Source organism: Porites lutea, chromosome 7 (genome assembly GCF_958299795.1).
Source record: "Porites lutea chromosome 7, jaPorLute2.1, whole genome shotgun sequence".
NCBI classification, from domain to species: Eukaryota; Metazoa; Cnidaria; class Anthozoa; order Scleractinia; family Poritidae; genus Porites; species Porites lutea.
The window spans coordinates 14212631-14224926 of NC_133207.1; the positions used below are offsets into that span (position 1 = coordinate 14212631).

At 41.6% G+C, this 12296-nt stretch overlaps 2 protein-coding genes across 2 annotated transcripts; one reads left to right on the forward strand and one right to left on the reverse strand.

The window, feature by feature from the left end:
- Nucleotides 1–1178: 1178 nt before the first annotated feature.
- LOC140944084 (uncharacterized) lies at nt 1179–7154 on the reverse strand. Its single transcript, XM_073393199.1, has 2 exons — nt 6325–7154; nt 1179–5754 (listed from the first exon to the last, which is right to left on the reverse strand). The coding sequence occupies exons 1-2, from the start codon at nt 7130–7132 to the stop codon at nt 2759–2761; spliced, it is 3804 nt and encodes a 1267-aa protein (XP_073249300.1). The 5' UTR covers nt 7133–7154; the 3' UTR covers nt 1179–2758.
- Nucleotides 7155–10232: 3078 nt separating this feature from the next.
- On the forward strand, nt 10233–11594 carry LOC140944472 (uncharacterized). Its single transcript, XM_073393612.1, has one exon. It carries the CDS (start codon nt 10233–10235, stop codon nt 11592–11594), a length of 1362 nt encoding a protein of 453 aa, XP_073249713.1.
- The last annotated feature ends 702 nt before the right edge of the window (nt 11595–12296 follow it).

The following is a 12296-nucleotide window of genomic DNA, read 5'->3' on the forward strand; positions in this document are numbered from 1 at the left end:
TATTTTGCGATAAAGGGTTGTCGTGGAGGGGTACTAAAAAGAACATACTTGTTTAACCCATTCTCCCCTGGACATTTTGCCATTACGCGTTTTGAATCTAGTTGAGAGGTTTTGGTCACAGTCTTGCTAAAAACAACTTAAAAACTTACCACAAAACCGTTTACAGGTCGTGCACTTTGCGGCCTTCTGATCGAGATGCAAAATTTTAGCTTGAGATGTTCGGGCATGCGCAGAAATAGAAAAAGATGGGTTTATAAGTGACACAGCAGTCTTATGCATTTTGCTGTCTCTCCTCCTCTCTTCTTTCGCTTTTCTTGCGTCCTTTTTTCGTTTTCTGGGTATTTAGTGGGCTACAGTTTGGTGAGAAACGTTTTTAGGAAAGCTTTTAGAATCTTACGATAAGATGAAAGGAAAGGTAGGTGGATGGTGGACAAGATTTTCATGGAAATTTTCAGGTCAGCGTTACATGGTTTTCTGACTTTTTCTCCGGTCTCTGACTGAATCGTGCTCATTCTGGTATAGTTTGAAAGATCGCTTCATCCTGCACAAGTTAGCGGACAAAGCTCTCCTTGACCGGTAAAACTTATGATGTCACAAGCGCTAGAAGGGACGTGGATCCGCACGGGCGTTTATAGCCTGCGTGGCAGGCGTTCGAAAGGGAAGGGGAAGGGAATCCTGACATTATCCTGCCACGCAGGCTAGGGCAGTTAACCCTTTAATCCCTTAGAGTGATCAGCATCAAATTTCTCCTTGTAATATCAATTCTTTGTGAGACAGAGTAGTCATGAGAATTACGGACATAATCACACAAGATGAATTTGCTTGATATTTTATCAACTTCTCCCCACTACCTCTGTAGGAAATGAATAGGGGCAACAAATGAGAATTCAAATTTTGATCTTAGGGTTTAAATGGTTAAGGGCGCTTCTCCGGGCGCTTCCGGGGCGAAAGGGTTAAGATCGAATTCATGACTGAAGGAGGTTTATGTTGATAATTGAACTTGTGATGTAATTCTAAACAACTAATAATTGGATCTTCATAATACCCCACATTACATACCGATAAAACATCCCTTAATTAGTATAACTTATCTGCCATACAGTAACCACTTAAGAACATCCTCTTAATTTTAAGCATAAATCAAACCGGGTAAGATAAACTATATCAAAGCTAAAATCTCCATTGCTTGCATTTTTATTGTTTAACAACTGTCAACTGTCACTCAGGAATAAAGATTCTTACAAGCACCGATTATCTGATTCACATTTGCGAGTGAAGATATCCGCGATGATTTGAACAACTGAAGAAGAGGTAGAACACATAGCCAGATAGTAAGTTGTATACGGCGCACTGATCAATAGTGTCCATAAAGCGAGGTTAATGATAGCATTTCCGGTCGCTCGAGCCCACAAAAGTATTCGTTACCCGTACCAAACTGTACAGAGAGTCTTGGATATGAGCCTTCTGACAGGACAAAGAAAACTGTCCGTTACTGACCGGGTTTCCTTAAACAACCGGGGTTAAATTGACAATCAAGCTCTTACGTATTCTCTGCCCGTGACATGCCGTGTGAACATAAAATGCATTTAGAAAAGGAGATTTTCTAGTTACTCGTTCTAACACTGACAAAATCCCATTCATTTAGACAATGAAACGTCACTTAGCTTTCAAAAAGGTCTACAGGTCAGTTTTTTCCCTTTTTTTATTTTGTCTTTTTCAAGTTGCGCATTTTGAGTGATCTTTAGGCACGTGTAGCTGTTAGCGGTGCTTTCGTGGTCTTTTCCAAATAGTTTAACACGGCTAGGTAATGCACGCTGCTCAGATTGCAGAGCTGCGTTGGAGTCATGCATGTTGTTTTGTGTTACACCGAGTTGCCTGTAGCTGTCAGCAGTGCTTTCACACTCTTCTCCAAATAGTTTAATACGGATAGCTAATGCATGCTGGAGTGATTGTAGAGCTGCATTGTAGTCATGCATGTTGTATTGTATTAGACTGAGTTGCCTGTAGCTGTCAGCAGTGCTTTCATGGTCTTCTCCAGATAGTTTAATACGAATAGCTAATACATGCTGGAGTGATTGTAAAGCTGCACTGTAGTCATGCATGTTGTATTATGTTAGACTGAGTTGCCTGTAGCTGTCAGCAGTGCTTTCTTGGTCTTCTCCAAATAGTTTAATCCGGATAGCTAATGCATGCTAATGCATGCTGTTAAATGTTTCACTGTCAACTGTCACAAACAAAGACTCTTACAGCACCGATTATCTGATTCACACTGTCTTGCAAAATTTGATACTGATGAAATGAATTTCGAACCTATTTTAGCTACAACTAAAAACAGAGATACCTGTTACAAATATTTTTAACAGTTTTTAATTTTGAATTGTACATTTGTTTTTAGTGCTCCTTATTTTTCTCATAACTGTTGTATGCACAACCCCACCAGCAGTGCGGATCTTCTTATCGTGCTAAAATAAAGCATTTGCAGTCCCTCAAGCCACATAAAACGACTCGCTATCCGTATCAAACGGTACAGAGGGTTTATTTAAGGGATATGAGCCTTCTGACAGGACAAAGTGTCCTTTATTTACCGGGTTTCCTTAATAAACCGGGGTTAAGTTGACGATAAAGCTCTTACGTATTCTCTATCCACATGCCGTGAGAACATAAAATACATCAAAGGGAGATATTCAAGTTACTCGTTCTCTTATTATTAACACTTACAAACCCCCATTCATTAAGACAATGAAACGTCACTTGGCTTTCAAAAAGGTCTACAGGTCGGTCTTTCCCCTTTGTTCTTCTTGTTTTTTTCGCGTTGCGCTTTTTGAGTGAACTTTAGGCACCTGTAGCTGTCAACAGTTTTTGCATGTTCTTCTCCAAATAGTTTAATACGGATAGCTAAAGCATGCTGGTGAGATTGTATAGCTGCGCTGTAGTCATGCATGTTGTATTGTGTTGCACCGAGTTCCCTGTAGCTATCAGCAGTGCTTTCGTGGTCCTCTCCAAATAGTTTAAGATGAATAGTTAATGCACGCTGCTTCGATTGTAGAGCTGCGCTGTAGTCATGCATGTTGTTTTGTGTTACACCTAGTTGCCTGTAGCTGTCAGCAGTGCTTTCATGGTCCTCTCCAAATAGTTTAAGATGGATAGCTAATGCACGCTGCTTGGATTGTAGAGCTGCGCTGTAGTCATTCATGTTGTTTTGTGTTACACCGATTTCTCTGTAGCTGTCAGCGGTGCTTTCATGGTCCTCTCCAAATAGTTTAAGATGAATAACTAATGCATGCTGCTTGGATTTTAGAGCTACGCTGTAGTCATGCATGTTGTTTTGTGTTACACCAAGTTGCCTATAGCTGTCAGCAGTGCTTTCATGGTCCTCTCCAAATAGTTTAAGATGGATAGCTAACGCACGCTGCTTGGATTGTAGAGCTGCGCTGTAGTCATGCATGTTGTTTTGTATTATACCGAGTTGCCTGTAGCTGTCAGCAGTGCTTTCGTGTTCTTCTCCAAAGAACCTTGTTGCTATGTCAAGCGCTCGCCGGTTTGACTGTAGTGCCTTTGAGTAATTTTTTCTTTCCTGGTAAACTTTGCTCAGGTCTATGTAGCACTTCACAAGCGTTTCACTTTGTATTTGACTGTAACGGTTACCGCCATATTCATCATTGGCAAGGAGACTTTCTTGGCATTGTTCGAGTGTTTTTTCAAGATATTTGATTCTTGACCAAAGAGAATTCACAGGGTCTTCACTGTTTAACTTCCACAACAGTTGTACCACCGCTCTATGGAACTTTAGCAAGCCAAGTGAAATTATAACTTCTTTTTCGACACACTCTAGCATTTGAAGAACCAAGTTGCTTGTATATTGCTTGGTTTTAGCGTCGGAGAAAAGCTCTGTAGCTTTGCTTAAGAGATAGGCAAATTGGAATTCAAGCGGTTCATTGAGCAAGGCTTCTGATTTCTGTCCAACTTGAATTTCATTGTTGGCGTCCTTTGCTTTGCTTTTCGCTGGCGGAATAGTAAGAAGCTTCCAATCTCCCACTGCAGAACACAAATGTACTGATTTGCAATAGAAAAGACTCGCATTGTCGAAGTCATTTAAGGACTTATAATAACACGCCAGGATCTGAGAAATAAGAAGCTTTAGAATTAACGACTCTGGGTCCTTGCAATTTCCCAGTGATGAAAGTGCCTCCTTTAAGCACTGGACTCCGCTCTTCGATTTATTTGCTGTAAGGTAAAAAATTCCTAAATAGCACAAGCATTTGCCTTTTTCTATGTCAGAAACAGTGGATGATGCTGCTTGCTTTTCTTTTACTTCAGAGAGAAGATAATTTGTCTGTCCTGTTGGCCCCCAGGTTACCTCACAAAAAGCTTTTGATGAAAGTAGCTGTCTGTGGTATTTTTCGTTCCCATGCAGATTGGCTGCGTCTATGGCAGCGTCGTATATGTGAAGAAAAATTTTCGCGTCACTCCAAAAAAGCGAGTCAAGAAACAACTCCCCTTTGACCAAAATTTGAAAGACGCTGTCAGCTGTTTTGGAATCAAAGCATCCCTCTGTTAGGCTTTGAATAATGCTCTCTTTATCCTCATAGAATGCAACATATGCAGCCAAGGAATGCCCAGTGAGAAATTGTTCATTTAGCTTTTGAAAGTGTGAGACATAGAATGCATTCAAACGAACTTTTGCGTTGAGAATTGTCTCTTTCAAATCGGTGTGTCCTTTCTCTCTTGAAAATGATTGCAAGAGTTTGTGCATCGTGAAAGCCCCGGGTTTAGAGCTTGAATCAATCAGAGACTTCCTCCGAAGACTTTGTAACATTCTTTTGGCTTCGTAAGCGGTTTTCGTACCTAAAACGGCTGCCGCGACGTCTGTACTGAAATTTTCGGGGAAAATGCTTAAAGAAATTAGTGCTTCTTGTTCTTGCTCAGGAAGTCTCTGGAATGAGGAATCAAAGACGAACTTTAATCGATGACTGGTCGGATAATCCTGATTGTCCAACATTTTAACAATACTTTCTGAGGAAGATGTCATGAAATTATCCAGAAAATGGCGCGGTGAAGCACTGTCTTCAGATATCAAAGAACACATTAATTTCATGGCTAAAGGAACTTGTCCGCAGAGTTGTGCGATTTTGCTGCAGTCTGCAATGTTCGCATGTGGAAATAACTCATGAATTAGCGTTTGAGCAGAGGCTTCACCCAATGTTCCTATTCTTAAACCTCGATGGCCTTGAAAGTGGACGTCCATAAACTCAAGGGACTCTCTTGTGGTTACAACAAATGTCACCCTTGGATTTTGCCTCAAAATTTCTTCAAGAAGTCGCATGACTTCTTCCTTCACTTTTGGTCGACCACTTTCTAACAAATCATCAGCATTATCTAGGATAAATACAGATTGTTTTGATATTTCACTGAGAAGTTGGCAAATCTCATCATCTAGGGATAGATGCTGATCGGACGGTTTTTTATCTTGAATGGTTGGCTGCTTTAGAAGACTAAGAATCTTTGAAGTCAGACCCGCCTTTGACTGAAGTCCTCTCAATGAAACCCAGTACACAAGCAGCCCTTGAGTCTGAAGAGCGTGTCCCACTGCAATTGCAACCGACGTTTTTCCGAATCCAGGTGAACCCCAGATAGACACAAGTCGCGTGGATTCGGAAGTGACATGTCCGATGATCTCTTCAACTTCGCTCTGTCGCCCAGTGAAATTAGGAACCATTGAAGGAATGTAGGCTCTTGAGAGCGATGGTCTCGTACCTTTTATGATGAGAAAAGACCAAAAGTGTAAAGGAAATCTTCAAAAATAAATATATGAAGAAGTCAATTTTGACCCGTCGTTCAATGTACAAATGATATTCTTGCAGTGAATTCAAATCCGTTAATTTTATATTTATAACCTGGTGATTTAGGAAAAGAGCTTGGTTATGACGTCGACCCAAAGCCATTCGTTCATCTGTTTATATATAGGAAGCTTACATACATAACAAAACCTTGAGAAAGATGTTCTTCAGGCAGTGTCTGGCAGACGGCTCAACAGAAAAAGTCTGAGAACTTCTCAACAGGTGCTCTGCCACTGAGCTACAGGAAACTAGTGGGTGCAAATAAAACCTAACTGGGAAAAGGTTTACTCTCCGCGGCTAAGACTCTTATAATTACCTTGCAATCTGAAGGCTCTCATGAAAAAGGAAAACTTAATAGGCTTTGATATTGTTTATTTGTAAATGCATGGAACTGGCTCAAATAACCAGTCCTGCAATTACAATTTGCTTACTATTTGTCCACACCGTAAACTGAGCCTTCGGCTGGAACAATTCCTCAAAATCTTACCTGAATTTTCGGGTAGGTTATCTTGTTCGTCTCTTCCTACTTTCAATTCATCAATCTTTTTTTCCAGCCTAGTAATGTCCTCTTTGCTGGCATTATCCACTTCGACTCGTTGCTTTAAACTCTCCAGACCTTCTCTGAAGTCCTCGAGACATTTGATGTACGCCCGAGTCTCGTCTCGGATTCTTGCTTCCAATTTTCGAATTTCATTTGTGGGAAAGTCTGACTCGGCCAAACTGACAAGTGCGTCAATTGGTGCTGTCGAGACACCAAGGGCTTGAAACGCATCTCTGGAGTAATTCACGCGCTGGTCAAACGTCGCTTTGTCCATCTCACTACTGGTGGAGTGACAAAGCGAATTTCTGAGAAGACGAAGCTGATCAATCGCAAGTGCAAAGGTCTCAGCCATGTTTCCACCCGGGCTGACCACACATGCGTGGAAACTACCATGAGGTACTGCACAGGGCTTCACGTACAAATCACTTAGTGTGGTGAAGGAGCCTGTACTGGCTAATGGGGCAAAGGACCGCGCAAATATAGTAGCCTGGAACAGGTTAGTACAATCCCATTCGCTATAAGACTGGAGAACAGGAACTTTAGTCTTCTTGCCACTTTTTGTTTCTTCAGAGTCGAACATATTTCTGACTGCAGTGGAATCATCCCAGAGCTGGAAACCAGGGCGATGTCCATAGGTGTTATCCCACATGGTTTTAAAAGTCTGCCGTAAGGCTTTGGGGAATTCATTTAATACTAAGGACGAGAACTTAAAGAAATTTAATTGCTCGTTGCTAAACGGCTGTAATGCTGTCATCTCCACTTAGTAAACGCAGTAGGTGAGGGACCTAAAATCGATTAAGGAAAGTTAGACATTATCTACAATTAAACTCAACTCTCCTTCATTCCCCAAAATTGCGTTTTTCTTTAGTGTATTTCGCGATCGCGTGCTTTTGGGAGACCTCATACGAGTTGGGACGGCAAAACCAGATAGCCTTAACACTTTCCCGCTATCAGAGGGAGAAAATTGTCTATTAGAAATGCTTCAACAGTAACTGACAGACAAACAGAAAGACGGTTTAAATCAAATAAACCGATTTTCAGTGGGCGCCTAGTGGGGTACTTTATAATTAGGAAGTCTTGGGCAGGGATATGTCGCTGGTGCCCTGGAAACCTTAGCCTATACTAGACCTGCTATCCTGTTTTACTATATTTCCCATCTATCGACGCTTTGTTTCCTATCAAACTGACTCGCGACTAAATTTAAATTGCCAACCTTATTTTTCACTTCATCGTCAATTCCCGGTTTCCCTAGTCTAAACTAAAATCTTCCATTAGCCTTAGTAGCTGGCGGAAGCGTCATGTCAGCGCGCATTGAGGAAGGGAGTTGCGAATTCGCGCGCAAGAGAATGGCGGCTTCGCTGCCAAAACCTCACTGCATGCTTATCCTCAATCAATGGATCAGCTTTCTCGAAATGATACCCTATTCTAGACACACTTTATGATTTCTATACCCTATCCCAGGCTATGCTGCTTGAAAACCATACTCTTCACAGCTGCACATTCCTATATACTCCATTTATGGACATAGCTACGTAAACAGTCGGATGCGTTATGCATAATTCATTCATGTACATTAATCTAGACGTTTCGTTTATTTACTTCGCAAACTACAATACAGCACAGCAGTTGTTCTTTTGAGGGCATGACTAATAAAACGTTTCCACTAGTTTCTTCCTCGTCTCAGTCTCCAAAAATTTTTTTTATAAACAAATTTGCGGGTAAAAGTCAAAGAAACTGGCCCAATGCGTGATTCCGGACATAACTAATCGATGACATCAATGAAATCAATGAGTTATCAATAGGTAATCAGTTTATTAGTCATTGATTATCGCATATGATCAATGAGTAATCGATGACTAATCAATAGGCCACAAAATTTTTGGTCATCACTTAGTCATTGATCGCACTGTTTAGTCATTGATTTCATCCATTACTCATCGATACCATCTCGTGGCTGCAAACGTATTTGGCGAAGAAAAACAAAATTAAAAAAACTGTATTTGTGATCAGCACTTTGCGTCTCGACATCGTCAACAGGATCTTCAGATAAAAGGAAAAATGCGTCCAACACAGATAAAAGAATCACAAATGAAAAAAAAATGGTACAAGAAAGCAAGGAAAGTGTCTTTCGTGCGCAGTATAATAGTCGATGAGTAATCGATGGGTCATCGATGAGTAATCAATTACATCAATGAGTAATCGATGTCATCGATGAGTAATCTATAGGCCACAAAATTTTGGGGCTTCGATTACTCATCGATTACTCATTGATCTTCGCCAATAATCAATGACTATTTGATTTCATGATAAATCAAAGGGTAATACGGAAGCCCCGGAGGACCACTTAGTGATTTCGATTTTATTTTTCACTTTTCCATTTTTGTTTTTAACTTTTTGCTTTTCACTTCGCCATTTTTCTTATCGGCTGAGATTTTCGTTTTTACTTTTTACTTTTCCGTTTTCGCTTCTAGCGTTTTGATTTTCACTTCGCCATTTTGCTTTTCGGTTGAGATTTCCGTTTTTATTTTTTACCAAGTTCCGTTTTCGTTTTTAACGTTTTGATTTACACGTCGCTATTTTACCTTTCGGTTTTTATTTTTTACCTTTCCCTTATTATTTCTAACTTTTCTATTTTTACCGATCTATTTAGTTTTACTTTTCAGTTTTGCTTTGACTTCTCTATTTTCGTTTTTTTTTTTCATATATGCCTTAAATTCTTATTTTCAGTTTTTGTTTTTGCTTTTAAATAATATAATGAAAACCAAAACCAAAACCTAACAAGAATCGCCGAGAGGCGATTTTTAACTGGGCTGCCAAGGGGCTATTTTTTTCCTGAGGGGAGGGGACGGCTTTACACACTCAGGCTACCATAAACCCTTGTCGCCGATCATTACGTGACATAGAATCGCATGTGAGACTGAATCATAAACTCATTCAGAACATTGTAGCCTTTTGAAAGACTTTCGTATAAAAAAAAGAGTACCATTTTTACGTGGGGACTGTATAGTAACTTTTTAAATTCCACCCTTATGAATAAAAATAAACATGTTATCCACTATTAATTCTAAGTAGGAAACGATTTGCATTATTTTCACGCACCCCTCCTCTAATCCCTCTGTCCCCAAGAAAATAGCGTGACAGTATAACGTGACTAATTTGAGGTAACCGGAAATTCCAAAAATTATTGTCGTTCGACGAGTATAAAATGCGACAGGGTAAGCTACTCGCCAATGGGCTGATTTATACCAGACAGAAATATCGTATTGAATGAGAACCAGAAGTTTACTAAGCCAGACAGCCAACTGCCCATTAATCCCGATCCTCGGGCCTCACGTCTCGGACTGCACTGAGGCTTTAAATAGACTATCCCAAGAGAGAAGAGAAGTGTGACGTCGCGTTACCACGGCAGCACTTTTTCTGGATGACAACAAAACCAACGATGACGGCGACGGGAAGCAGAACGGCAAAAAAAATAAAATGTTTATATTAACAAACAACAACTTTGCACGTGAATCACGCTATTTTGTACATTTCTTTGCCATCGTTGCACCACTACCACGGGGGGTCCTACAGTTGAAAAGGCGCGAGAAGTTAAGAAGACCGCAACAGAAATATTTGCAAAGGCCACCTTCACTTTACACAAATGGAGCTCAAACGCTAGAGAGTTAGAATTAACCGAAACAACTGACAGTGAAGTTGGGCTTACTTACGCTAAAGAACAGCTTGGAAAGAAACCAGGCGCGTGTGGCCTTCTGGGATTGCGATGGAATAAAGAAGATGATAAAATAGCTGTAACCTTCCCTACAGAGATTACTGACCCTACCAAAAGAGGTGTGCTTTGCAAAATTGCGAGGATGTACGACCCCATCGGTCCTGCTCGACCCGTAACACTAGAAGGAAAGATTGTGTATCGCGATATATGCAAGGAAAAGACCGCCTGGGACGGAGAGATTCCATTACAAATCGCAAAGAAGTGGAGCAAGTGGGAAAATAACCTGCCTGATCAAGTTGAAGTGCCCAGGTCCTTAGCTGTAGCCGGAGAAGAAATCCGTGAAATTACTCTTCATGCCTTTGGCGATGCAAGTGGACAGGGATTAGCAGCAGCTGTTTATGTAGTGGTCCAGCAACATTCAGTGGTGACGCAGGTACTCGTCGCAGCGAAGGCACGTCTCGTCAAAGAAGGTCTTACTATCCCCAGACTTGAGTTAGTGGCTGGTCATGTGGCGGCTAAATTGCTAACTAATGTACGAGATGCGCAGATCGGGTTTCCAGTCAAGTCCTTGTACGCATGTCTAGACAGTAGTGTCGGCCTACACTGGATAAGGGAGTGCGGGGAATACAAGCAGTTTCTCAGCAACCGCGTCCGCAAGTTCAGAGAGAAAACTGAAATCACATGGAGGCATGTACCGAGCCAAGAAAACCCTTCAGACTTCGCAAGTAGAGGAGGACTAGTGAAGGAAGATAACTCTTTGTGGTGGAATGGTCCGACATGGTTGAAGGAACAAGACAGTTGGCTACCGGACATCATAACGATTGCAAGCCCAGAATCTAACGCAGAAGCGAAAGCCGCCAAGCAGATTTTTGCCTTAGCAGTAGAAAGCAACGATGTTATGGACGAACTGTTACTAAGATCATCCCTTTGGCGCACATTGAGAGTGGGGGGATGGGTCGCACAATTCCTGCGCTACAGCAAATCCCCAAGAAATCAGAGAATCAAAGGCCAATTGACTACCGAGGAAATTAACAAGCAGAGGTTGTTCTGGGAGAAGAAGACTCAAAAACAGTGGGAGGGATCTGATCAATCCCAGGAAGAACAGTTAAGACTTAACCGGCAGCCAAACCGAAAAGGGGGTCTCGAGTGCCGTGGAAGAATCCAAGGAAACTATCCCGTCTATCTCCCCGACAGTGCTCTCTACACTCTGAAGTTCGTACAACACGCTCATGAGATTACTCTTCACGGGGTAGAAGGACTAACCATGGCCAAAGAGCGAGGCTCTCATTGGATACCAAGGTTGCGCAAGCTTGCAATTGTTAAACGAGTAATCAAGCAATGTTACAGATGCAAACGGTTTCAGGTCACTGCGTTCGCCAATCCTCCTCAAGGAAATTTACCTCGTGACCGAACAGAAGGAAATTCACCCTTTCAAGTTGTTGGTGTTGACTACGCCGGTCCCATCAAGTACCGCAGAAGCGGTGAGCGAGCCATTGTACTGTGAGGTATGAAGCTGTGAAATAAACCCTGTTTTGCTTTAAACTGTGATATCGTGAAGAACAGCGCCTAGCCCTACGGCATTCACGACAGTCTGCAACAAGAAACTGAATTTTTGGCTGTCCTTGCTTTGTAGCCGAGGGAGGGACGTTGTTGCAAAGGATATTATATGACGAGGGATTTCATCGTTTTGTTGTGCCAATTGACCGGATCAGTCTAAAAGATGCGCATGTTTACCGAAATCCTTTCGTCACTGTCTCTGTTAACGGTACTGATAAAACTTTTCGCTCTTTAGACAACTGACATTTACAATCATGCGTAGAAAGCGCGAACATGGCGATATTGTGAAGTGTGACTGAAGGTGAGCGTTGTACGGCGCTTTCTTTATAGTACCGTGTGAAACGAACGTGAATTACGTGCACGATTTTACTCAGTTCCTGTTCTAGAAAAGTGGCGGGCTTGCATTCTGTAGAGAGTGTAATTTTGTCTGCCAGGAAAACGTTTTCTTTGTTGTCACCGGCCAGTATGTTATCTTCTGAGCAAGAATTGCGGGAACCTAAAGCATTAATTCTGTTCACCGGTGGAGGGAAAGAGCCCGTGAAGGAAGCAAGCTGAAATAACCAGAACATTTCCTTTCTCCGCCAACTAATTTTTTTCCTTAACTATCCCGTCCCTGAAAGGAGGCGCTTAATTTAAATCCTCACTTGCA